The sequence below is a fragment of the Protomyctophum bolini genome, assembly GCF_963924005.1.
Source record: "Protomyctophum bolini genome assembly, chromosome: 5".
Classification (NCBI taxonomy): domain Eukaryota; kingdom Metazoa; phylum Chordata; class Actinopteri; order Myctophiformes; family Myctophidae; genus Protomyctophum; species Protomyctophum bolini.
This window is the reverse complement of record NC_137866.1, coordinates 22,362,096-22,388,210: the sequence shown is the minus strand read 5'-3', so window position 1 is coordinate 22,388,210 and position 26,115 is coordinate 22,362,096. Positions and strand designations below refer to the sequence as shown.

General features: G+C 43.1%; 1 protein-coding gene across 1 annotated transcript in view; it reads left to right on the top strand.

Annotated features, from left to right (window-relative positions):
* tshz2 (teashirt zinc finger homeobox 2) overlaps positions 1-20,507 on the top strand; it is a 54,897-nt gene extending 34,390 nt beyond the window's left edge. Inside the window, exon 2 of the mRNA XM_080763535.1 lies at positions 16,806-20,507. Coding sequence (XP_080619661.1) covers positions 16,806-19,867 — 3,062 coding nt within the window. The 3' untranslated portion in view covers positions 19,868-20,507. The remainder of the gene's footprint in view (positions 1-16,805) is intronic.
* The last annotated feature ends 5,608 nt before the right edge of the window (positions 20,508-26,115 follow it).

Here is a 26,115-nt window from a genome sequence, read left to right as displayed (position 1 = left end):
ACAACCTCTAGTCACACAGGAATACACCTCGATGCTTTGTGAACCTCAGCTTTTGAGAGTGTGACCCTCTCCCAGAGGCACCATATAGTCCCGGGCCAGTATCTTGACATGTTGCCTGCTATAAAGAAGAGTGTAGATGCCCCTAAGGTAAATGAAAACATTTGGTTCTTGCCAGACCTGTTCACACATCTCTGCCGGGGCCCACATGAGCTGGCAGCTAGGTGACGCGTGTACTGAGGAGAATCGGAGACCGCAGCGATGGCCTACTTCTTTTCTTTGAGCAGCTATAGGCCATGCAGGCCACAACCCAGAAACACAGATTGAATACGTTGCTGGCTAAGACTACACCCTGGCCAAATGGACAAAGAGTGACCTGCATTGAGGTGAAATTCAGGCTTAGATCTCAGCCCTTTTAGGGGAGCTACTACTGGATCCATTTAATCAGAGATCTTTTCCACTATTTGAAGGTGAAAATCTGGTTTGCGTCATTTGGGTTAAGCCGTTCTCTGCATCTCCTGTTTGCATTACAGTGTGTGCATATATATATAGAGACACACACACACACACACACACACACACACACACACACACACACACACACACACACACACACACATACTTACCCCTCTCATTGGGGTTAGTGGTACTCGGATGTGGAGCATTGGCTGATCATCCTGCCTTCATCTCTTTAATGTTTTGTGAATTCGGCAGGCTTGACACCGTGTCATCATTTCATATCAACATCCGCAATTACTAGACAATCCCTCACCTGGTCCCATGGGGAAATATGATTGCAATTAAAAGCACAGGGCAAAATGTTAATGAAGTGATATACTGGAAAAAACAACAACAAAAAAACAACAACAGTGTGAATGTCTGAAATTCCTTAACTTGTAACCCTGCAATTCCATTAACTTAATAGATATTATAACCACATTTTTAATTGGCTGTGCATTCGTGAAACGTTCTTTATGTGTATTTATATGTCAGCATGCTAGTACTGGAGTGTTAATTTAAATAGACCGTAGAAATGGACCCGGTAAAAGGTCTATGAGAAAACATTATTCAAATGATTCATGTGAACGTGCATGAGCGATCGTTTCGTGGAGACACTCTCCAGTTGACTCGAAACCTCGTCGTGGTGGATAACACTGCAGTTCATTGGGTTATTAAATCAGGGAGAATAGCGGGCCAACTTCTGGCCATTCCTGTGATTGATGAGCCAAGCCTTATTTGCTGAGGCGGTGTGTTTGTTCCTGTGTAATTGTCTACCAGATGGCTAAGCTAACTGTTCTTAAATGCCTTCAGAGGTTCAGGCCTGCAGGGGTCCCAGGTCTTAACATTTTCACTGCTAATGGCATTGTTCCTCCAAACACATCTCATAGGCATTTCCTCCTCCCTTTCTGATCTCTAATGTTCACAACGTCAAAATGACTCTGCGAGGCCCATTTAAGTTCTAATGATTCGGTCTGAAATTCCAGCTTTTTCACTCTGCTCAAAGTAGATGTTCCTAACTCACTCCCATTTGTAAACTCTCTGGCTAAAATAAGCCCTCTTGAATCTTGAAAGGAGATGAGAGAAAGAGAGAGAGAGAGAGAGGGGGGGATGGGGAGAGGGGGAGAGGGAAACGGGGCTAGTCGGGGTATTCACTCTACCTGTGAGGAGTCAGATTGGAGGAGAAAATGGATCTAGGTGGCAGTGCAAGTCATCAATCACAGCCCCTCAAGGGGAGCCGCAGCTAAAGCTGCTCTGAAGTGCTATCTGTCAGCTGCTGCTATCCAGCCGGGGGGGGGGGGGGGGGGGGACGGACCAGAGCAAGGGGCCCTATCGCCACCCATCAGCTCATACCCAGCACACAACTGCCATGTAAACATGTGCAGGTGCTCCTGTCAAAATAACCCAGTGTCCCCAGTTCACGAGGTCATGCATATTTTCCTCACAAACGGCCAGTTGTTTGTCCTTTATTCCATTGGAAAGGACGCGTCGTCCTTTCTTGACATTGTGCTGTACATTAGGGCTTTTTTTAATTTGTCTTCGGTTTTCTTTTTGGTTCTTTTTCAAAATCTCTCCAGACACTGCAGTTTCCATAATAGGTTTCTGATTGCTTACAATCATTCTGAAGTGCAATATTTGTAATTTATAAGTGTATACCGATTCTCCTCCTCCTCCTCCCTCCCATCCCACTGCTGAATAAAGCCACCAAGTGCTTCTCCAACCAATGTCGAGCCGCGTCTTGTCGATACCTCTCAAGATGGATAGTTGTTCTGCATGCTTATTGATCCGGCACAGGCCAGAGATATAAGTATCATTTGTCATTTCTGGAATTATTTGGAGTCCTAGTTAAAACCCAGAGGGGGGAGTGGTGGTGGTGGTGGTGGTGTGTGGCAGAGGAGGGGGGGTGGGGTTGCTGGCCGTGCCTTAACCCATTCTGGTCGGGAATCCATTTTGGTGTTAGCACTATGTCATGCTTTAGCTCGCTACGAGCTTGTAGATCTGCTATTTTTGAAAAATCGAAGAACGACTGACATTTTTTAGAATCTGATCTCAGGTCAGAATGGGTCAATCAGACCAGTGTGTGTCCAGTGGAAACCTCGTATGAATCTGATCTCAGGTCAGAATGGGTTAAGGGGGCTGGTAGTTGGTGGGGGGGGAGAAGCGAGTTGTCTGGGCTTTGATGAATGACTGCACGGGTTTTTGGTTTTTACTGCGAGCGCCGGGGCCCTTTAGCCGCTATTTGCTTTCACCATGGTCCAAGAAAAACAATGCGATGGGTCCAAGGACTGGAGCCGCATCGTCCTGTCATGTGCTGTAGCACAGCGAGCACGGTGGTCTATAAGGCAGAAGCGTCCGAGAGGGAGGGAGAGAGAGCAAGAGAGCAAGAGAAAGAGTGAGAGAGGGTGGGACATTTTCTTTTTTTACACACTGCCTTTCCACACACCCCAGTAGGTCGTAGAGCTTTTTCTCACTGGTTTTGTGAGACCAGCTGACGTTCTGTTAGTTAGCACGGCCTATGAATACAAATATGTGGAATATTCAGATTCAGAATGTTGTTGTTTTCGTTGTTGCTTTTGTTTTATCGTGTAAAGAGAGTATACAATAGGGGAAGAGTCGGTCCAGCGGCCTCCCCTGTGACTTTGATTATGTCCCTGCTTTGGGCATCAGGCCAAACGGCAGAGCTATAGCTTCATTACATTATGGATCATCTTTTAAGACCATTTAAGATCACAGAGACTATAGTCCACTAACGACTGAGACTCCCCGGAAGTTCATTAAGCTCAAACGCCCTTTGATTCATTCAGCTTCATGGGGCTGTTATCAGAGACGTGACAGCGCGTATAGTAGCACGGTAAAACAGACTCTCCTTTTGATTTGGAATTTGGTTGTTTCGTATTTCTATTTGATTGAAACATTTCCGTGCGACTTGAAAGTTGTTGTCAGAGCTTTTTTTGAGTTTGGTGAGGGGAAGAAAGTGTTAAGGGGAACATGTTTAACAACAATAACAGAGGGGAGAGGAGAACACGACGGATGAGTGACAAGTAATTATTTCACGTGTCCATCAAACTATGTTTTGATGCTGGGATGCGATCAGACATGATATGTATACAACTTCCAAGTCTTCAAATGAAAATGATTTTAAAAAAAGAGCTTTTTTTTATTTATGCTGCAGCCTGACACTCCACACGCGTATGCACGCACGCACACGCTTGCACGCACACACAGTAATTCACAGTTCATTTGAGTTCCAAAATGTGTAACTCCAAATGTGACCAAGTGGACCTGTACAGGTCCTTTTAGTTACATGTGCACAGTCTCTGAGTTAAATTAACATGTGTGCACACGTGTGCACACATGCACGCACGCACGCACACACACACACACACACACACACACTCACACACACACACACACACACACACACACACACACACACACACACACACACACACACACACACACACACAATGACCAATATTATGGCCACAGCTTCTCAATACTAGATGACCATTGTGCATTCAGTTCCATTTTAGCCTGCCAAAATGTCTTCTCACAGCAGGAGAGACAGAGAGAGAGAGACTTTTTTGTCTTTCAGCAATTCACTATATGTTGAAGCCATCAAGTAGGACAGTGCACCAGGCCTGCTGTATTTCCATCACTTTTGTCTCGTCCTTTCTGGCATATAAACAACAGCCTGCAGCCCTGAGGCCCTCGGCACAACACATGTAGCGGTTCCCATTATATTGAGTTGAGATTCTCTGTATTATTTCCAAAGACGTCTTCGAAAGTAGAGTAAAACTCCTCAAGACTGAACAAATAAACACCTATAGACAATTCAGAGTAACATACAGAACCACTTAAACCTTATATAGTTAGTGACCGGGGACCATGTGTCTACTCTATAGGCTACGTGCCCCCCCCCCCCCCCCCCCCCCCCTCCAACAAATATCTTTGTCGAAAATGTTTTTGCCAAATGTTCACCTGTTATTATTACCCTGGGTCGAAGGGCTATCTGCATTACTAGGGCAGTTCTCTCCATTTTGTCTGCCTGAGTAGCAAGAGTCCATGCCTAGCCCCTTTGGAGAACTAGTGCATTAATTGATATCTCTCTCTCTCTTGTCCTCTCTCTCGCTCTCTCTCTCTCTCTCCCTCTCTCTCGCTCTCTCTCATTGCTAATGTCTTTCCTAGAACTTGAACAAACAGCCAGTGCGTGTAGGACACATAAGACAGATGTTTAGGATTACTTTCACCTCATTGCTCTATTGTGTGCACTTTAAGAGAGCTCAGCTGATGTGGAATGCCACTCATTCAGGCACCCTGCTCCTACAGGGCTTCTGCTGTTTATCAAAGTGCCATCTGCAGTCAAGACTATAGAATCAACCCCGTTCTCTAAAGAGTGGTGGATGTTAAAGAAACACACTTTCAGTTCTGTCGTCGTCTTCTTCTTATTATTATTATTATTATTATTATTTTTGAACCATGTAAGTAAGCCTTGTTTTCAAAATGTTTCTGAAATCTTCAGATTTGCTATTTTTGAAATATTTTCAGAATGTTTTGCTGCAATGCCAATTGATTTATTTCATTGTTTTCATATATAACCACGAATCTAAATGTGTCTCTCGAGTCGGATATTAAGGAAAGACAAGACTCGCTCTCTCTGTCTCTGTCTGTGTGTCTGTCTCTTCCTTTGTCTCTCTCTCTCTCTCTCTCTGTGCCACCTCTGCGTGTGCGTTTGTGTATTTGCAGCAGACATAGAAACAAATGGGCCGGACCCACATTGATATTGTTGAGGGGTGACATTATCTTTTAGCGGAGCACTTATCTAATCTGGCTGCTGGCTGGCTGTGGGGAAGCTGGAAGAAGAGACTATGGGACAGGGATGCTGCATCTTTAATTACCATTGATATCAGCATAGAGAAGAGAGAGGGGGGGACGGAGGAGCATATAGCTGGGGAGGAGAAGGAGGGAGGGAGAGAGAGAGAGAGGCGGCGGGGGGGGGGGGGGCTGAGGGGAGAAGACCCGTGTTCACTTTTTAATTAAGGCTCCGTAGTGTAACTCGTCAATGTACATTATTGGAAGAATGAACGTCAATGCCATTGCTTTTTCTCCCTCTCCTCTATCTCTGTCAATGATTCAAAGACATGATTTATGGTTCGTCTCCGTCTTTCAGGATCATCCATCAGGCGCCGGCTCTGCCGCAGCGCCGCCCGTTGTAAATCATTCTGAAAGCCTGTCACTCATTTCCATTAACCGTTCCTCTGTCGCTCTGGTCTCCGCCTCCCTCAACCTCCTTTCTTTTTTTTCCCTCTTTTTTTTTTAACCCCCCCCCCCTTCCACCCCCCACCCCCAGAGCACAACCTACAGCCACGACGCACGGCACAGGGTATCAGTTCCATTCCGCTGCCTCGTCGTCCGCCTACCTTCTTTTCAATAAATTAACCACTTTCTCTCCCATGCAATGAATAAAAAGGGGGGGGGGGGGGGAAGGCTCCCGCGCGTGTCTGCGGGTCGGCACCTACACTCCTCCTCCATTACAGTTGAACACCGTAGAAATTACATGGCCTCCGACTCGCAGGCTAAATGAGGATAGTAGCCCCAGAGATTCTTTTTTTTGTTATTGCCTTGACTTTCCACTGAAAATATGGCTGCAATATGTATGACCCCGGCCCCCCTCCACACACAAACGCACACACACGCACACACACACACACACACACACACACACACACACACACACACACACACACACACACACACACACACACACACACACACACACACACACTCACCGCTGTTTGTTTTCAATATATTAAACTGGGTGTTGGTGACTTTCAAGTTAATTCGACCCAAAGTTGTTTACATTGCACACCGGTTGCAGGTAATTTTTTTCACTTTCAGAGTTAAATCAACAATCCGGAATGTGCGCTTGTTCCAGCTAGCTAACTAGGTTATTCATATACTGTCATTTTCTGTGTTTCATGCTTTGAAATGTACGTGTAATTCTCTTAAATGAAACACGGTAAACACTTATAGTATCATAGGTAAACTGATTATCACTACAGTTAGTCCAACATTAACTGAGCCAGCTGCTGTCACAAAAATACTATTGGTGTTTCTACCAGTAATTGAATTCATGCATGCAGTCTAGTCTTATAGTATTATTTAAGCAGCTTTCATAGAAGTAGTGTTTATGAACAGGAATAATTAAGTGAATGGACAGACTGTCAATCTCTTACAATAGTTTGACACGCTTGCAGTGGGGGGGGGGGGGGGGCATGAATTCACTGACTTCTTTCTTCATTCTAATCAACATGGAGATATCAACACAGCAGAATACCCACAAACAGCAGAAAGACTGTTTTGAGGAGGAACTTTCAAGTGTTGGATGCCAACACATTTCACTATCTGGGCAGCCATTGTTCTCTGAGCGGGCTGTCAAAGTGACAACGCGCACCATGCAGGCAAATCCAGAAGTTTGCACTTTTCAGAAAACAGCGGGTCCTAATCATTTTCTTTTTGCAGAGAACGCTTGACAACAAATTTGCCATTAAAACCTGAATCGGAGGGAGCCAGGTGTTTTGAAACATTTCTGTCCTTTCTTATACTGTTTGTCTCGCCGCACAGTAGAGCTGCAGGTTTGGCCTGGACTCGCGTCTTGTCCCTTTTACGCTTGCCATGCTTTGCCTTTGGTCCCAGTAGAAAGTCACAGTAGCCTCCCACGCTTCTGCTGCAAATATACTCTGTAGTCTCATTGTATTTAATGAAGGGAAAAAGTGGCAATCTACTATTAATGAACGTGGAATGTGAAGCAAAAAATGCCTCCCTTTGCTGAAAAACCACACAAAACTGCTTGTACAAGGAAAGCTTTGGCTGGAGCCTGTCCAGAACTTAATGAAAGATCCATACAGGGAACGAGGGGTGGGAGGGATAGAGAGTTTGTTGAAATGCAGATTGTTTTAATAGAATACACACAACCCTCTATCCAGCTGCACTATCAGTTTCATCAAGGCTGCATGACCTTGACGGAAGCCTGTTGTTGTTTGGGGAGGGCCCGGCGTTTAGGGTTCATGCAAAGTTTATGATGCCTTGGACTGTATATACACTATATAGTTTATATATACGTATGTCTGCTAATCTCCGGGGGAACACAAAGTGGAACAAGCAGCCCGTGCAATGAGAAGTGAAGGAGACAGACCGCCCGTCCGCTTGCCTTCAATGCTCCTATATGGTTTTATTTCATGTTGTGAAATAACTATAGCAATATTAAAATAGCGACTGTGATGAAGCAAAAAGGGCCACATTGATCTGACTCTGTGAAATACACGACAACAAATAAATATCAAATACAAATTTAAAAGATGACTTCGTCTCTCAAAATAAGAGATGCAGATTTAAATCAAAATTTGAAGAAAGTGTTGTTTATCTAGTTAAACTATAGTGGCTATGAAAGACAGCAGGAGAGACAAGTGTAGGTCATCATACTGTATACCCACCACTCAGTGTCCCATGAAAGCTCAGAACAAAGGCCTTATGTGTGCAAGGCAGTGGTCCTTTAAAAGATGGCCCACTTTCTCCCTGCTGCCACGCAAACATTCCTGACTGACATTCAATCAGGGAAATTTGAACCGAAGCAAGATGGTCTTTTATTAGTACCGCCCTGTTTGCTTGACTGGTCAGCTCCAATATGCGCGGCGGGCTTGAGTGGCGTACTGTAAGATGATGGGTTCTCCCTCTGATAAGGGTGAATGAGGGGTAAACTGCTATTCTGCAGAAAGGAACCATCAGACCTCATCATGTCGCTCCTGGAGAGCCATGTCACTAGGCTCTTCACAAACCAAGTGACAGAGGCAGCAAACGCCAGGGCTGGGCTGCTCTGCTCACCCTCCTGCTGCTAGTGGAAAGGAAAATACACTCACTGTGAATGTGCTCCCCCGACTGGAACTTTTTTTTTTCAGTCGCGGCCAAGAAGATTATCGCTAATGAAACAAATAACACAATATAGATTTTGGCTGCAAGGTTAATGTCCGTTATTTATTTTACATGCTTGCCAAATGAGTGTCTTATTTGGCATTGCTACTTGGTAAAAAAGAAAGTATGAATAGAAGCTAGTCATGTGTATTCGTCATGCAGTATATTTCTCACTTAATAGACCTTACTGGCAACATACTGTAACAATAGTATGTTATATTAAGTGGACGGGAACCCCTTTTGGTGTTTTAACTAAGCATCATGTTGTACTTTAGCTATTGAAAAATAGCAGATCTACAATCTCGTAGGTCTGCTATTTTTGGAAAATCGTAAAAATGCGGCACAAATCTTTGAATATATGTTCTTTCAGAGGCAGAGCGAACGCTTTTTTTATTTCGACGTCAGGCCTAAATGGGTTAAAAACTGCTAATTTAATTTGTATCCTTGTTCTTTCATCTGTAGTAGTAGAAGAAATATCCTTTAGAGTGTCTGTGTTGCTATAGCATGCTAAAAAGGGGTTGGGGGCAGAGAGTATGTCTACCTTCCCCCGCTAGGGGAGGCCCTCTGGTGAGACGCAGTGCCAGGGCGACTGCATGCAGGGCTGTGGCACACGGACGGCCATGGTGGCTCTGGCATCCTCAAAGTGATGACTTAGGTGCTGGAGTGCAGATTGCAATGCTCTCCCACCGCTCACTTCCAATTAGGCAGCGAGCCGAGTGATGCGTCTCGGAGCAGAAGCTTCTAGCAGGCATCAGAAAAAGAGCAGTGTTTGGCTCGCGCTGACATCACAAAGGAAAAGGGACTCCTGGCCGCTTCGCAGGCAACACCACCTGATGTGGCTATATGTGAGACTCATGATTACTGTCCACACACACAGCAGACTAGGACACTAGACTTCTGGAAATCCGCCTCCGCTATGGTCTTATGACAAAAAGAAATAATACCATATATCTCAGAATAAATACCAACCGGAGGTTGTGGCATCATGGTGGTTTTACACTGTAAGACAACCATGGGCTATTTGTTGTGTTTATTAGGATGTTCGACTGCATGTGCACTCTAAAAGTTTGTCCGGTTTTTATTTAACAGAACGCCGGTTGTGAAAACAGCTTTGATTAATTGCCATAATTATTGTGATGATTTTTGCCCAAATGAACAGCCAGATGGCAGGATATGGTGTCATATCTGCGATCCTATCGTATTAATCTGGCTCTCTGGGTCCATCTGAGCACATCCTGCCATTTTGCTCTGTTCTCAATCTGTCTCCGAGTTGCCTGCATGTGAGATGTGCAGGCTATATTTGATTATATTGGACTATTCAATATTTAATTTGAGGCTGTACGAAAGCAAGACATTTATCTGCATGAATAGCTTGTGTTTAGTGAAGTACGTAATGCGCTTTAAGTAACATCCCCTTCATGCATACGGAAATTAACACTAATCTTTCTGTCTCATGGTTTTGTTGTATAACCCTGAGAGAAATCAAGCAAAACCACTTTGTGGCATTTGAGCGTTTATTTTTTTATGCAACATTCAAGCAATGGATTTATTCTGTTGCTTTTGGCCATATACGTACAACACAGTACTTATAATCAGAACATATATTCTAAATTGCTTCATTTTAGAGTGAGCTGTTTTGTCAGTCACGTTACATACTAAGTCAGTTAAGAGCATTATTGGAGTCATTTAACTCATAAGTCTAAATGTCGAAACAAAATAAGGGGTCAGATGGAAGTGAAAGCACTCCACTCACACTCCTACTTAAAAAGAAAATCTCATTCTGTGATATCAATTAACCCTGAGACGCATTTCATCAAAGGCAGCAGCAGCTTGAATCCAACGATTCTCTCTTCATTCTGCAGACATTATTGTCCTTGGGCTTTTAGGGATAGTGTGTGTGTAACCTGACAGGGAACAATGAAGTGAGGTGTTTACAGATCTTTACAGAACGCTGCAGGGGCTCTGAATTAGTTATTTTTTTCCATTCCTCATGTGATCCAGTTAAGAATTAACTTAAGGATATGTCATACTGTCCTCGGAATGTGTGACAGCATATCACAGAGATCTTGACGTGCGATGCTCAGCACCTGACATAGTCAAATATTAAACCGCATGGCATGTGTGTGTCTCCTTCGACGAAGACATGCCAAAGCTGTCAAATTGTGGCAACTAATTCTTCTGTACACGTTGTATGACAAGTAGTATGGCACTTTCGTAGTTGTATTCCTTTACACCTTTGTTTTAAATCCTAATGTGGTTTGCTGATGAAGTTACCAAGTATTCTAAAACTACTACATGTAGCTGCTAGTTAAGCAACAAGCTGAGCTTTGCTTAGAAATCAGTTTGTATCGACAAGGTACAGCTACACCATCATCTTACAATGTACAGTATGAAGTGGATTATAATGTAACAGAAAATGTGGCCAAACAGACCAGACTGAGACAGTGCAGTTATCCCAGACATTATGTGTTAACGTGTGTGCTTGTCTGTCTGTCTGTCTGTCTGTCTGTCTGTCTCTCTCTCTCTCTCTCTCTCTCTCTCTCTCTCTCTCTCTCTCTCTCTCTCGTTTTTCTTTTTTTCTTCACATGGCATAAATCCGGGAGATGAAAATGTCATAGAGCAGGTTCATTTTGCAAAGAGGTTTTGATTGCCATGTGCGTGTAATTGATTGTTCCAAGGACAGGGGGAAATCTAGAAATGTCATAACAGTCCTGCTTAGGTCGGTCCCACCGCCGAGGCAATCAATGGGAAGTAAAAAGAGATATTGATTTGCGAGCAGCAAAAACTGTAGCTTGAGACAAGCAGAGAGCGCCGGGGAAAGTGGCACAGACGTGCAGACCTGTCACTGGCACCTATGAATTACCCAATCTCCTCTGAAGATAGTGTTACCTCTGATGCTCACAAAGTCCTGCACTGGGGTATATGCAGCTGTCCATTAGCTAAACCCCTCAGGCTGCTAACTCACTTTGGCTTGTCAGATTAATGAAGGAAATGTTGACCTTCCGAGGGGATAAATGTTGATGTTCTCACTGTTACAAAAAGTTTCTGCCATGTTAGTACTGGAAACACAATGCCCTTTTATAGGGGGCTGGCACAGACACTTCAAAACATGATTGGCGTGTTTTGAGTAGTGTCAGTTACATAAAAGGGGAATGTGGAGTGTATTTTATGCACATACATAATGCTGAAAGATGACATTTGAGTCTGTATGTATATACTGTACTGTACCGTATGTATCATCAAGGAGGCCATATATTGTCATCGTCGTAGTTGTAATAGGATTCCAACCTCCTCAATTTCCTACTTGGTTAGTTTGGGCTCTCAACGTGAAGGGGGGGGGGGGGGAAGCGCTTGGCAACAGAAATAGAACCACTGCTTCTGGAAACCCAGGCCTTCCAATGCCAGGAGTCTGTTCTAACGGATTAATGTTATAAACACTTCAAGTGCCTGATTTATGATGGACACCCCAGGTTTTTTGACCTTTTGCATATGCGTGGCTGAAGATATAAATTTGTAGTGACACAGATTGGAGGCTTTACAGCAGTTTATGACATGCTAAATCTCAGGCCTGGTGGTGAGCCGGCCCCTTGTTTTGTACGGCTGTATTTTGGCTGGCCGTTGCAGTAGTACCTCCACTGGAGTTTGAAGACACAACTTATGTAGCAGACAGACAGTTACTTTTTTTTCTTTCCTGTAGTTCACGAATGAAGGTTCACATGCAAATAGGCCACATACAGTGGCTACTGGCTACCTACAGTATATAGCTATATCCCATGTGTTGTTGTACTTCCAATATTTGGTCTGGTGTAATTGTTACTTCCAACAGAGTGGCAATGTACTTAACCGATTGAACCCTATAGCGTCCCTGTCCCGAACATTTGATATAAAATTATCAAGCATCTACAAGCTCACAACATGTTGGATACGCAACGCATTGTGAGCTTGTAGATTTGTAGAACTGTAATCGTCCAAGAGATTTGGTGAAGAGGGAAATACTAGCAGACCTACAGTATAGTATAGAATATGGATTCCTGGTGGATGTTGCGTATCATCGCTGTCGGGCAGAGACCTCATATAACCATATTTCAACTTTTTTATGTTTTTCATAAATTAATGTGTGTCACACAAAAGTAGCACAAATGGGTCCCTCTTGTCCTTGCTCACAACTTTATGAGCATTCATTTTTGAGTGCTGCTATAGCCACTCCGGACAGGACTATAGACAGCAATGTGTGTCCATACAGTATGTACTGTACAGTATGTCGATCCTGTGTCCGACTGAGAACGGAAATAGCGTTTCACCAAGTGTCACTGTTGTGCAGCTTAACACGCACGCACGCACACACACACACACACACACACACACACACACACACACACACACACACAGGCCAGGGAGGAGAGCTTGTACAGTACAGTACAGTACAGTACAGTACAGTACAGTACAGTACAGTACAGTACAGTACAGTACAGTACAGTACAGTACAGTACAGTACAGTACAGTACAGTACAGTACAGTACAGCACCATTAAGTTCAGACGGGTCTGATTTTTCTTTGTCTCATGGTTGTTTTTTTCAGTATGTTGCATATTATTGTTCTACAGCATGATGAGTATGTCTAAAGGTGAACCACAATGGAAACTAGCTACGGCTTTTTTATGTATAAATCCACTTAAAACTTGCCAATAAAGTATTCTATCTACAAGCTCACAACACGTTGCATCGTGCCACGGTGTGAGTTTAGATTGGCTATTATTGCTATTTACAGAAAAACAAGCCCAAAGTCTCTTATAATAAGCAGACTTGGCAACACTGGCTGTATAGGCTGAGGGCTGGTGGTGAGCACAGTTACAAATGATGTGAGAGTAGGAGTTAGACACGCGGGTATCTTGGAGTGATCCCTGCCATAAGGTTAATTGGTGCCTCTGGATTTCTGTTACCCTGGGCATCTGATATAGAGTCGTATAGTACAACGGGGCAATGGGGGCATGCAAGCCAGACAGTTATCTCTGTCAATTCCATCCTCAAAAAGTAGGATAAGACGAAGAAAATGTACATGTACATTTTTAACGTGAGCTGTTTCGAAGTAAACAGGATAACAATGTTGACCTATTCATTTTTCTTTCATCATTTTGTTAGGGTTTTTCCTTTTTCTTCTTGAATTCATTCAAAGATAATCTGAATATCCTTTTTCAGTGATGGAACATATCCTGTAGTAGGGGATGGGGTGATGGGCGATGATGTAAACAACATTTACGGTATTAACCATGTCCATCAAACCATCACTGGTCTGGGAAAGTGCTTAATATTCTCCCATAGTTTTAGATCCTGGCTAACCAATCCTTCAAGGCCCACTGAAGACTTTAACCCATTTTGGACTGAGGTCGATTAAAAAAAAGGCTTCTAAATCCTAAAAAAAAATCTGAAAAAACCTATGTTTCTATGTCAGTGGTGCTCAACCTTTTTCATGTCAAGGACCCCCAGAATTATCTCTATTGGGCCACGGACCCCCATCTCAAAATATGTAGTTCCAGGGACCCCCCCCAGAAGCAAATATTTTAGTTAAAAATGCTCGCTCTGAAATATATATTCAATGATTTGCGCCACATTTGAACGATTAAATAAAATACCAGACCTACTGTACAAGCTCATAGCGCGCCACTCGCGCTACGAGCTTGTAGATGTGCTACTTTTCAATAGCTAAAGTAGAACAGAATGCTTAAAACACCAAAAGGGGTCCCCGCCCGAAATGGATTAAGAAGTGGAAGACATCAAGTGGAAGCTTGTCATAACCAATGGCACTCTACTTTCCTCTGTGAAAACTATATATATAAGATGATAAATAAAACATTCCTCTGTACTCTGTACAACTCTCCCTCTCAGCATCAAACGCCTTTCTGAGGCCATCACTTTCCTCAGACGGCCATTATTGAAGCGTCTCTCTCTTACGGTAGATCAGGGTCACGGCACATGGGGGATCTTGGCTATATATATATGCTGTATGTGTGGCCTCTTGTTAACGGGGCCCCGGCCCCCATCCTTCCATGTTTGTTTTGAAATGTCCGAATCCCATCTCCCATCTCCATCCATTAGTTGGCAAGTAGTTCACCTCCAGGGTTTCTCTGAAGGCACTTGTGAAATATTGATATATATATATATATATATATATATATAAAAAAAAGAAGGAAAATCAGAATGCGAAGATAAGGGAGACGACATTCTAGGACTGCCCAATGTGGAGCTCTTGAGTGCTCATCTTCAGCCTTCCCCCTCATGGATGGAGTGCCCTCTATTCAAAAGGGAAATATTAACCACATGAAATGCATACATGTTGTAAGTGCCTGGACAGGCCTGTTATGTCCTATTCATATTTAACTTGGGGCACAGCCTGCCACATCTCTCCCAAAATGCACATTTTCCCAACATGACTACGAGGTGGAAAGTACAGCTCAGATGTGTGACAAAACTGACAAACTGCATTTATTGCAGGATATCTTCAAAAGGATATGCAAATAGTGTTGTGATATTGTCAACGCAGGCTTTTTTTTGGAAGGATGGCTAAGATTTGAAAGAATTTGAAATCAATAGTATTTGACAGGAAGGACTTTTTTATATAGCTGTGCTGATGTTTATCGTGAGTAAATCTCGCAGCTACACGAAAACAGACCTATATGCTGAATCTGAGGTTCTGCTAATTGGATGACGGTAAATATGTCAATTAGAAATACTGTTGTTTAATTATTGCTTAATTGAAGCGATAACATTTGTGCTCCATGAGTTGGGAGAATGAGCAGGTGAATAATGAAAGACGTAATTGCTGTTTATGAGGCTGTCAAGGAGAATATAATGATGTGACAGATTGCTGGTAATCTCTTGAATTTTTTTGCGTGATTGTGTTAATACTGATCATTAAATCAGTCTTTTCCACCGCTATTGTCACCATTTCCATCATCACCATTATTCCAATTAAAATATTTGTATTCCTCTTAATAACCCATTTTGGGCGGGAACCCCTTTTGGTGTTCATATAGCGCGGCACCGAGTGCCGCACTATATGAACTTGTAGGTCTGCTATTTTTGTAAAATCGTGAAAATGTGGCGCAAATCTTTGATTATATATTCTTTCAGAGCGAACTCAAATCCTTGCTTCTGGGGGCGTCCCTCCCTGGAACGACATATTTTCAGATGGGGGTTGGCGGCCAAATACATATAATTTTTGGGGTTCTTGAAATGAAATATTGAGAACCACTGATATAGAAACATGAGGTTTTTCAGGGGAAAAAAAACATTTAAAAAATAAATTTTATAAATGTCGACGTCAGGCCTAAATGGGTTAACAAAATCTATTTATGTGTGCTAAATGACTAAATATAGAGACCCTTTCATAAAGACCAAAATGTGTGCTTGTTTTTAGCGCTGATATAGGCCAATTGTAAACCAATACCCTCGTCCTCTTCAGTCAGTGATATTAAGTTATTGACAGCAGACTTGTGGGATATGATCTCTCTGCATGTGTGGGTGTATGTGTGTGTGCACGTGCCTGCCTGTGTGAGTGCAAGTGCGTGTGTGTGTGTGTATATTCCATTGCCCTATTGTGTAAAATAGAGTGGCTTCAAGTTGATATAGAAAAACATAGAGATATAGCCCCAAAAGGGAAGGATTACATTTTTGTTGCATTTTTTAGAGACAACCATAATCACTGTGGAATAGGTCATTTGCAGTAACACTTGGCCTGCCCTGAGTTAATCAATTGCCTTTTGTCACTCAGTGGCCAACGATTGTTGTAAACGGCTCAACATCAGGCTAGGAAAACCTTTGACACAGCTCTAAGTCAATGGCCTGTCGTGAATCACATGGAGCTGTTACAGCAGACTGTTAGTGCAGTGCAGTGTGTGCACGCATGTGCATGCCTGCGTGATTGTGTGCCTCACTATTAGCCATACCGGTATATATCATGGAAATAACATATATCGCAGTCAGATATACTGTAAATATTTTGTATACCATTATTATGTTCCATAATAGAAAAATAAATTGAATTTAATCACAGCCATATTGTGTATACTCACAAAAATATAATTACATGTATTATTAAATTTAGACCCGAGTAAAAAAAAACATTCACTTTGAAAGAATATATATTAAAAGATTTGCGCCACATTTTAACGATAAAAAAAAATAGCAGACCTACAAGCTCGTAGCGCGCCACCGAGTGGCACGCTATGAGCTTGTAGATCTGCTATTTTTCGATAGCTAAATTATAACACCATTGAGACCCAATATTTACCTTATTCATTAAATGTAAAATGATGTATTTTAAGACTTTGTTTCCCTCTTTTGCAGTGTACGCGCCTGACGATGACGCCGCTCACGACGACTCCATCGTGGAGGAAGAGGACGAGAACATGGACGACACACGGACCGAGGAGGAGTGCTCCGAGAAGACCAGCCCGAAGGCCCCCGAGGACAAAGACGCCGTGGACAACAAGAGCACTCACAGCTACAGCGAGCAGAACTCTCCCGCGAGCGTCGTGTCCAATCAAGAGGCGGAGCTGGAGTCGCGTCTCAGCAACGGTGACAGTGACCGCCTGTCGGACTTCAAAGCCTCCCCCCCGCTGAGCGAGACGAGGCTAAAGGAGGAGGAGGAGAGCTGCGGCTCCAAACAACACAAGGGGGACGTGAAGGGCAGCCTGGAGAAGATGAGGGCCGTCTACGCAAACTTCCTCTCCGACTCCTACTGGACGGGCATCGGGATGGACCTGAAAATGGGCAAGCGCGCCAGCAAGGCCAACTGCGACAGCACCAACGGAGGAGGCGGCGCCAAGAACGAATTCGACTGGCACCAGGACGCGCTCTCCAAGACCCTGCAGCATACCCTCTCCCCGAAGCCCATGTCGAAGCCCAACCTGTTCAGCTCCGTCCACCTCTACCGGCAGAGCAGCAAGGCCTGCGGCTCGGTGTTCACCGGCGCCAGCCGCTTCCGCTGCAAGGACTGCAGCGCGGCGTACGACACTCTGGTGGAGCTGACGGTCCACATGAGCAAGAGCGGCCACTACAAGGACAACAACCACGGCGGCAGCAAGCAGAGCAACTCCTCGACGTCGTCCTCCAAGTCGCGCAAGCGGAGCCACGACTCCGAGGGGAAGGAGGACGCGCAGAAGGTTCTGAAGTGCATGTTCTGTGGCCATTCGTTTGACTCGCTGCAGGACCTGAGCGTCCACATGATTAAAACCAAGCATTACCAAAAAGTGCCTTTGAAAGAGCCCATCCCGGTACTCACGCCAAAATTATTTGCACCAGCAAAGAAGCGGGCTTTTGAGGCCGCACGCCCCTGCTCCCCGGATTCCACCACTGGCTTCAGTGAGGCACAACGGGCCGCCCTTTCAAACGCCAACAATAACCGCTATGGCTACCAAAATGGGGCGAGTTACACCTGGCAGTTTGAGACGTGCAAGTCTCAGATTTTGAAATGCATGGAGTGCGGGAGCTCACACGACACCCTTCAACAGCTCACCACGCATATGATGGTCACTGGACATTTCATTAAAGTCACCAACTCAGCCTCCAAGAAGGGCAAACAGTTAGCCCTCGATCCCTTGGCCATAGAGAAAATGCAGGTGTTAGCGGAGCCGGCCGCCAATGACACTGAGGGAGAAAAGGTGTCTCCGAAAACCTCTTCCCCCAGGGACGGCGAGAAGGACAGCCAGGGGGAAGGCACGTCTGACAAAATGGAAGAAGCTGAATTTAAAGACGACAAGCAAGAGGGCAGTGAGCAAAAGGCGGCCAATGGGGACTTTAAATATCCTTATCTCCGCGAGGAGGATCTTGAACAGGGCTCCGGCGGAGGAGGGGACATCCTCAAGTCTTTAGCCAACACAGTAGCCTCTGCCATTAATAAAGCTCAAACAGGGACGCCGAGCTGGAGTGCCTACCCCAGCATCCATGCTGCATATCAACTCTCTGGGCTCATCAAAAGCCACCCCCTTTCAGCGTCTCCCCCTATTCCATTAAAGCAGACGTTCAACCACAAGCTGAGGCCGATCGCCCCAAAGGAGAAATCTTACCACGGTGCCGTGGGAGTTGAAACTCCCCCGGGACAGCATCAAGCCGTGGACATCAAAAAAGAAAAGGTTGGCATTAGCGATGGTAAAGAAAGTCAGCACATTAAGTTTGATCTGGCGGAGAACGATGACAGCGATTGTCAGGACGACTCCTCTTCCTCTTCAAAGCTTGATGCCGACTGTGTGAATGAAGGGAGTGAAGCGATCAAAGGGAAGTCAAGCCCAGATTTCTCTGACAGAGGCAAGACGCCGAGCCCCACTGGCAGCAATGGACGCAGCGCTTCTTCAGAGCTCCTCGGTGACACTTCAGATATTCTGGGCATAAACCCTCTCAGCGCGCTGCAGTCGGTTCTGAACAACCACCTGGGCAAAGCAAACAAGCCCAACAATTCAAGAGCCGATAAACTATCGGCTCGCACCAAGTCTATTTTTACAGAAATCAGCCGCAGCAATGACAAACCCGCTCTGATGCTCGGAAGTCCTGTTAGAAATAGACCTAACAATGCCTTCTTGTTTGTTAGCGATGACCAGCCGATAGATCTGACAAAATCTAAGCATGGCAAGCCAAGTTCCTCGCTGCTCCAGCCCTCCGCCCCGATGCCACAGAAATATGCTCTTTCTGACATCGCTGATATGGTCAAAGTTCTTCCTAAGGCCACCACACCAAAAGCTTCCATGCCAGCAAGGATCCCCACCATGAAACTGGAACCCGATGTCAGGTGCTTCGAGGACGTGTCAGCTGAGGTCTATTCCGTCCACAAACGCAAAGGCAGACAGTCCAACTGGAATCCTCGCCATCTTCTCATCCTCCAAGCGCAGTTCGCTTCCAGCCTCTTTCAGACGTCTGAGGGGAAATATTTACTCGCAGATCTCGGCCCTCAGGAACGCATGCACATCTCCAAATTCACTGGACTGTCTATGACAACCATAAGCCATTGGTTAGCAAATGTAAAATACCAGTTACGGAAAACCGGAGGGACAAAATTCCTCAAGAGCATGGACACGGGCCACCCGATCTTCTACTGTAATGACTGTGCATCCCAGTTCAGGTCGCCTCCCATGTTCATTTCCCACCTGGAATCCCATCTCGGGTTCCAGATCAAAGACATGTGCAAAATGCCAGTAGAGCACCTCACAAAGATGGAGGAGCCAGAACTGTCAAAGGCCCTCAGTGTCAGGGCCACGGAGGCCCTGGTCACAGACGAGGACGTTGGCTCAAAGTTCAGATGTAAACTCTGTTGTCGGACATTTGCCAGTAACCATGCAGTCAAACTACACTTGAGTAAAACTCACAGCAAATCCCCCGACAACCATTCACAATATGTGGAAATGGACAGGGAGTAGAGCTCTTAATAATACTGTCACATTTTGGGGTTTTTTTATACACGGGTGAGATATTTCACCTTTCTTTTCCCTTCCAAGTAGCATTGTATAGTATGCATCTTTTAAAACATTTCATTGAGTACCACAAGGACACACTGGTTAGAAATTGTATAAGGAAACCGTAAAAAGATATCTTTGCACCCTTTGCTCAATTGCATCACCACCAGTAATGAAACGTATTACTGCTTGAAGAAACATAATTGCTGATGTTTGCATGCAAATAGCTCTGGCTATGACTACTATTTATTTGTATGATATGTCAAGTTTCAATTGTATTTCAAAGACCAAGTAATGAACGAATTGTACTTTATAACTTCTGTGACACCTGCATAAATGTGCAGCTGTTAAAACAGGTAGCCAGACACATAACACACATACTGAACTGTACAGTGTATTGCTATGTAAAGATGTTTTGTGTTGCAATGATAGAACAGAAAAAAGCACTTTAATAAATGTTTAATCACCAGTTTAGACTCGGATTCTGTATATGACTAAAACAAAAAATTAGATTAGTTTGGAAACAAGAATATTTCACATGTAAATATATTTTACGGGAAGAAAACAGTGTGTTTCATGTAAAAGAATAACAGCAAGACATGGTACCTGCACCTTTTTTACCTATTCAAATAAAGAGTTAACATTTGATAACAGCTTGTATTCTTTTAGTTTTTCAAGTATTAACAGTTTAAATATTCTTTTTAGCAAGGTTAGCTGTGTGTGTGTGTGTGTGTGTGTGTGTGTGTGTGTGCGTGTGTGTGTGTGTGTGTGTGTGTGTGTGTGTGTGTGTGTGTGTGTGTGTGTGTGTGCGTGCGTGTGCGCGCTTGCATGCGTGTGCGCGCTTGCTTGCATGCGTGTGTGTGCGTGTGTATCAATTAAATTAAAATGAGTGTATGGTTCTACCTTATTATGAAAATAAGATATCCCTGGACAGATACACTTATATAACTCACTTAAAGTGACACAACCAAAATATCCAATTTTGTAAGGTTAGTATACGATTTAAAATAAATCATATCTTTTGTTGTTTTGTTTTTTTCACACTGCCCACATCATAGACACACTAAACCAATTCGTAAGATGATTTCATCGTATCCACTGTGTTGCACCTACAGATATTTTGTAATAAAGGCACACAAAGCACAACACCGTCATATTGTGCATCCTCTTTCTTACCTTTGGAATTCTAGATCTTTACAGACGGGCTACTGTATATATTCTTATCATATTTTATCGCTTTACCGTGATGCTACTGCTGCATTGTGTTATCATAACAATTAAACATATTTCCCCCAGTCCTATTATTTCAAACCTATTAAAAAATAATTGCCTGCTAAATTCATAAACATTTCATGCAATTCATCTCTTTTCAAGCAATCAAGTCTCCAATTACCTCCGCCCATCAGATCTGTTTTATAACAGGCGACTGACATTTGATGGCAAATGGGAAAAAGCACATGGGCCACTGTGATGATTTGAATACTGTGACACCGACTTGCCCCCTATTGTTGGAAATGAGCACAGGCAATCACGTTGTTCATCAGATGACTCCTAATGCAGTTAAAGTATTCAGCTATAATTTCTCTCTGCATTTATAATTACTGTCATAGACCACACACCTCAGTGAGCAGATTAAAGCCATAAATTATTTAGTGCCTTTCTTCACCAGTGGCTCTCTGATGTGTCTGTGCAGCCGTTATGGTTTTAGTACAGCGACTTATTCTAAATTGAAGCAAGCAATGGTCTAAGTCTTAAGATGTGGCAGAATGGCGCAGTATCCTTGGCCGTTTATGTTAAGTAATTGTAATTAAAAGTGATGTTGAACGGTTTTATTGAAAGCATATACAGTATGCTACAGTATATCACTCTAGTGTAATTCAGAATTCAACCATTCTTCCTTCTTTTTCCTCTTCCTTTGAAGTTATGTCCTGTATTAATTACTATTCATAGAGTAAGCTTACAAGTTCATTTTGAAGATTCAGCACAAGGCTATCAAAGGAACAATGCTACATCAGTGAGCACAATCGACACAAATATTTTGTTGTTATTGTTTGTTAGTATGGACAAGGAACAATCTATGAGGTCAATATGAATCATCACATAATCACTAAATCTTTAAACGGTGTAGTAGAAGATGTTGTGGGTCAAACTAGAAAATCAAATAGCAATTTGGTGGCATTGTTCAAACATACACAATCCACTTCAATATTATGATGATCAGTTACGCTAACATACATCAGGTAATTAAGCTCTTTTTTCCTCTTTTGCTGATTTATATTCATTCATTTTGGATGTTACATATAATCAACAGTTAATCATACTGTATATCTAACATGTCATGGCTAATTACAGACCACAGTGAGATCCAAACACACACACACACACATGCGCACGAGCACGCATGCACACACACACACACACACACACACATACAGTCACACACACACACACACACACACACACACACACACACACACACACACACACACACACACACAGAGAGAGAGAGACATGTATTCGAGTGATTTATTGTGTGATTGACTAACCCAGTGATACTCAACCTCTGGCCCACCAATGAAAATCTAAAAAAAAGAAGAAAAAAGAATCTGGAAAATGAAATAAAAATAAATAATATTATTATAAGTAATACTATTAGAGTTGTACTATTACTCGAACGAAAATAAAAGCTTTGGGGGGGGGGGGGGGGGGGGGAGATGCAATGCAAATGAAAGACATATACTGTGTATCCCTATTCCCTGACATAATTTTATAGCTAAACGGACAGAATTCTATTTTATTTGAATGATGAAACCCAGCTGCCATTAATAGTTGGAAATGGAAATGGAAATTGCGGAAATGCGGAAATGGAAATTGCGGAAATTGCGGAAATTGCGGAAATTGTAATTGCGGAAATGGTGGAAATGGAAATTGCGGAAATGGAAATTGAGGAAATTGCGGAAATGGAAATTGTGGAAATTGCGGAAATTGCGGAAATGGTAATTGCGGAAATTGCGGAAATTGCTCTTCACTTATAGCTATCTATTTTCAGGTAGATTGTTTTATTCTACTCAGTCAGCCATATCACTAATCATTTTTTTTCATGAAAAAGGTCATAGCTGGGTAATCTATTTTCAGGCAAATTGTGTTTATTGTATTTTATTTTACTCAGCCATAACAATTTATTTTCTGTTAACCAACTTGCTGGCTGGCAGGCAGGCAGACAGCTACTCATAGACAGGCAGACAGACAGACAGACAGCTACTCATGGAGAATTGGACAGGCAGGCAGTCAGACAGCTACTCATAGACAGGCAGACAGACAGCTACTCATGGAGAATTGGACAGGCAGGCAGACAGCTACTCATGGACAATTGGACAGGCAGGAAGGCAGACAGCTACTCATAGACAGACAGACAGCTACTCATGGACAATTGGACAGGCAGGAAGGCAGACAGCTACTCATAGACAGACAGACAGCTACTCATAGACAATTGGGCAGGCAGGCAGACAGCTACTCATAGACAGACAGACAGCTACTCATGGACAATTGGACAGGCAGGAAGGCAGACAGCTACTCATAGACAGGCAGACAGACAGCTACTCATGGACAATTAGGCAGGCAGGCAGACAGCTACTCATAGACAGGCAGACAGACAGCTACTCATGGACAATTAGGCAGGCAGGCAGACAGCTACTCAGACAGGCAGACAGACAGCTACTCATGGACAATTGGACAGGCAGGCAGGCAGACAGACAGCTACTCATAGACAGGCAGGCAGACAGCTACTCATAGACAGGCAGACAGTAAGACAGCTAATCATTGACAGACAGACAAATAACTACTCATGGACAGACAGACAGGCAGGCAGGCAGGCAAAGAGCTACTCATGTTATGTTATTATGTTATTATAACAGCTACTCATGTTATGTGCAATAATTTGTGCAGTTATGGAAACAGCTCTTTGTGTTTATGCAAGAAAATGTAACACATTTATTTATTTACATATTGTGTGCATGCACATTGTACTTTGATACATTTTGCGAAAATAAAGCAATTGAAAGAGAGAAGTTATCAAGTATCATTAATGTCGTAATTTTATCTACTGGCCCCTGGCCCCTTGCCATTTTTGTAATGTGGCCCACAGGTAAATCTATTTGAGTATCCCTGGACTAACCTATTATTATTACTAAAATAATGATTTTATGCACATAAAATAATAACACACACACTACTACTAACATGTGCATGTACCTATACTACCTACATGCTTATATGACACACAATCATCAGAGGGAAAAATGAGCAGACGTCTTATAGTATGTTCCATCTCTGTGCACTGTGATTGATTGATTGTATGTTTCAAAATTATAGTCAAATGCTGCTGGATGGATGAGAATTTCAATTAAACAGGACATGGGTTATGTGGCATAACATATTTTGTCATGACATTTATTTAAAATAAATAATTCCATTTAGTCTAAAATAGGTAAAAAAATATTAAAACCGTGTACATTTTCCTTGTTAGAGTCCCTTTATAAAACTGTCCTATTAAATAGCTTAAGCTTCGTTGAAAAATCTAATTATGCACTTAAGTACACTCACATTCGAAATGCAGTGGAAATTGAACATAGCGAAATTGATGCCATGTCATATTTGCAAATCCTTTGTCAATCTGCCATTAAACATGCTATCAAATGATGATAAGTGTACACTCCTTGCTTGCACTGGCGTGCATCCCCTTGATGTTGATGTGCTGTAATAGGACAAATGTGCATCAGAATTTGCCTGCATGGATACACACAAAACATTTACAATGTGCCTGACTTTGCTTTGTCCTATGGTAGACAAGCATGGCCTGTCTACATCATCTGGCCTGTGAACCAGGCAAGCAGAACGAGGATGTTAAGTTATACTTGGTTGTGAGTGTGTGTCGCGCACAGAAAATAGACGATCTACAAGCCGCACAACACGCTGCACTGTGACGCATTGTGAGCTTGCAGACGTGCAATTTGTGGTGCGAGACACACAAGCAAACTAGAAATCAGGCTTAAAAGCTTCATCACACAGCAGTGACAAAGTAGTTCATGTGCTTATTGAAGGTATTTAGAACTTGTAGCTATAGCATGGCCACAGGCAGCATTCTAAAACAACAACCGTTCTTCCATTTGTCCTTCTCAGAGTCTATACATTACCAAGTCCCTGTGAGAGATAACCCAGATAGAGCATCTGTATCTGCACATACACTATCACAGCTTGTTATTGTCCCTTTGCCTTTGGTTTTACAGAACAGGTGCTAGAGTGTTACAGCCAGGGATGATGTCTTTTTGTAGGCCAAGTTGGCCAACCCGGAAGTTATGGGTTCCTACCACCAGCCCTACTGTATATATATGTGTGAATAAGAGACCTTTAGCATTGTTTCTTGGATAAAGGACACAAAAAGAAGCTAATTTAGCAAACAAAGGCATGGTGACATTCACACGTTTTGTACAAGTTAATCTCTACAAATCAAGCACGCTTTTAATGATTTTCGGAAACCACATATGTATTAGACTTAAACATTATGAATCAATTGACAGTTGAGATCTTAACGCATGCAATTTATGCCATACATACAAATATTTTGCTAAATTGCACTAAAAGCAGCTTAATGGCTCATAATCGTGGGGAAACCGTTATCAGAGATAGGCAGTATTTTAATCAGCCTACATGTTTATTATACATTTAGTAATTAAGCTGGGACGGAAAGAAAGAGGTGTTTCAAATCAATTATTTTCTTTATTTAAATTTAAATACATAAAATGTACGTTATCATGTCATTCTTAACACAGGTTAACTGAATAAATAACACACAATATAAGATGTCACTCCTATACTCTCCTTATTTTTCCTCATGCATGAAAGGTAGTTTCACCCATACATGGTCCTCTGACCATTTATTGGGTTAAACTATCTTTTATGCACTGGTGTCAGTATCCTGGTGTCAGTATCCTGGTGTCAATATCTGTCCTGGTCAGTGTCCTGGTGTCAGTATCCTGGTGTCAGTATCCTGGTGTCAGTGTCCTAGTGTCAGAATCCTGGTGTCAGTATCATGGTGTCAGTATCCTGGTCAGAATCCTTTGTCAGTATCCTGGTGTCAGTATCATGTGTCAGTATTCTTGTCAGTATGATGGTGTCAGTATCCTGGTCAGAATCCTTGTGTCAGTATCCTGGTC